Genomic DNA, 1,475 nt, shown 5'->3' with positions numbered 1-1,475 from the left:
GTGTGTGTGTGTGTGTGTGTGTGTGTGTGTGTGTGTGAGTGTGAGTGTGAGTGTGTGTGTGTGTGTGTTAGTCGGAGAACAGGCTGGCGAAGGACTGGCGGAGGCTGCGGATGGTTTCTGCTTTGGCCTCGTCGTCCGTCAGGTTTCCACGCAGCGTCTCGCTGAAGGTGTTGGTGAGCGACTGCGATTTACTGCAAGAGACAACGAACATTCATCAGACACAGATCATGAATCGCTGCAGTTTCTCATCCTTTACAGAGTAACTGAAACACGGAGAGAGAAGCAGGCTCTTACTTGAGCTGCGCGGGTTGTTTCTGGGATCCGGCTCCGCTGGAGGGAATGGGCCCGGGCTGGAAGGCCTGACTGGGAGAGGTGGTGGCAGATCGAGCGCGCTGAGGAGACGCCTGACCCGACTGAGACGGAGAACCAGAGCCTGAATGAGGACCACCTACACACACACACACACGCACGCACGCTAGTAACACACCTGATGAGCAGCTACTGTAGATGTAATGAGTCTCTTCAGCTCATCAAAGCTGCATTTATTTGATCAAAAATACTGTAAAAAATTTGAAATATTATTATAATTTAAAAAATATGTTTTTATGATTTCTGAAGATCATGTGACACTGAAGACTGGAGTAATGATGCTGAAAATACAGCTGCGCATCACAGAAATACATTACAGTTTAACAGAGATTCACAGAGAAAACTGTTTTACATTCTAATAATATTTCACAGTTTTACAGTATTTTTTATTTAAAAAACGCAGCTCTAGTGATCAGAGGAGACTTCTTTCCATGCTTCTGACCGCTGGCGTGTGCCGATTGAGTGTGTTGTTCACCTGGAGCTCGTCTCGGTTGAGTCGTCTGCGGTCCAGGTTGAGTCTACACACACACACACACACACACGTGTTAAACTCCACAGACTGATGCTCAGGTTGAGTGTAAATGAGCACATGACCGTGGTACCTTCGTGGATGTTTGTGGTGTGGTCACTCCCAGCAGAGCGAAGGCCATCTTACTGATGACCAGATCACAGATCAGCTGCCGGTCCTCCTCCACATGCTCTCCGATCAGAGGCATCGAGCTGTCCATCACCTGACCAAACACACACAGGTTTGTTTTTGTGAAAAGTGGGGACTCTCCATAGGCGTAATGGTTTTTATACTGTACAGACCGTATATTCTATTGCCCTACACCAACCCTACCCCTAAACCTACCCCTCACAGGAGACTTTCTGCTATTTCAGATTTTCAATACACTCCATTCTGTGTGATTTATAAGCGTTTTGAATTACGGGGAGACTGAAAATGTCCTCATAAATCACCTTCTCGTTGTAATACCTATGTCATACCCATGTCATTATACAAATGTGTCCTCATAAACCACATAAACATGCACACACACACACTCATTCACTCACACTCACTCACTCACATATACACTCACACACACACACACACACAAACACAC

The 1,475-nt window shown here is 46.4% G+C and overlaps 1 protein-coding gene across 1 annotated transcript in view; it reads right to left on the bottom strand.

Moving 5' to 3' along the window:
- Window positions 1-14: 14 nt before the first annotated feature.
- The window catches only part of LOC107569204 (synapsin-3-like), an 8,464-nt gene continuing 7,003 nt past the window's right edge, over window positions 15-1,475 (bottom strand). Inside the window, exons 5-8 of the mRNA XM_016255226.1 lie at window positions 972-1,100; window positions 812-887; window positions 295-448; window positions 15-191 (exon numbers count right to left, since the gene is read on the bottom strand). Coding sequence (XP_016110712.1) covers window positions 68-191; window positions 295-448; window positions 812-887; window positions 972-1,100 — 483 coding nt within the window. The 3' untranslated portion in view covers window positions 15-67. The remainder of the gene's footprint in view (window positions 192-294; window positions 449-811; window positions 888-971; window positions 1,101-1,475) is intronic.

This window comes from Sinocyclocheilus grahami, unplaced genomic scaffold, assembly GCF_001515645.1.
Source record: "Sinocyclocheilus grahami isolate Dianchi unplaced genomic scaffold, SAMN03320097.WGS_v1.1 scaffold1322.1, whole genome shotgun sequence".
NCBI classification, from domain to species: domain Eukaryota; kingdom Metazoa; phylum Chordata; class Actinopteri; order Cypriniformes; family Cyprinidae; genus Sinocyclocheilus; species Sinocyclocheilus grahami.
Note: the sequence above shows the minus strand (reverse complement) of the source record. Positions and strands in the feature narration are given on the sequence as shown.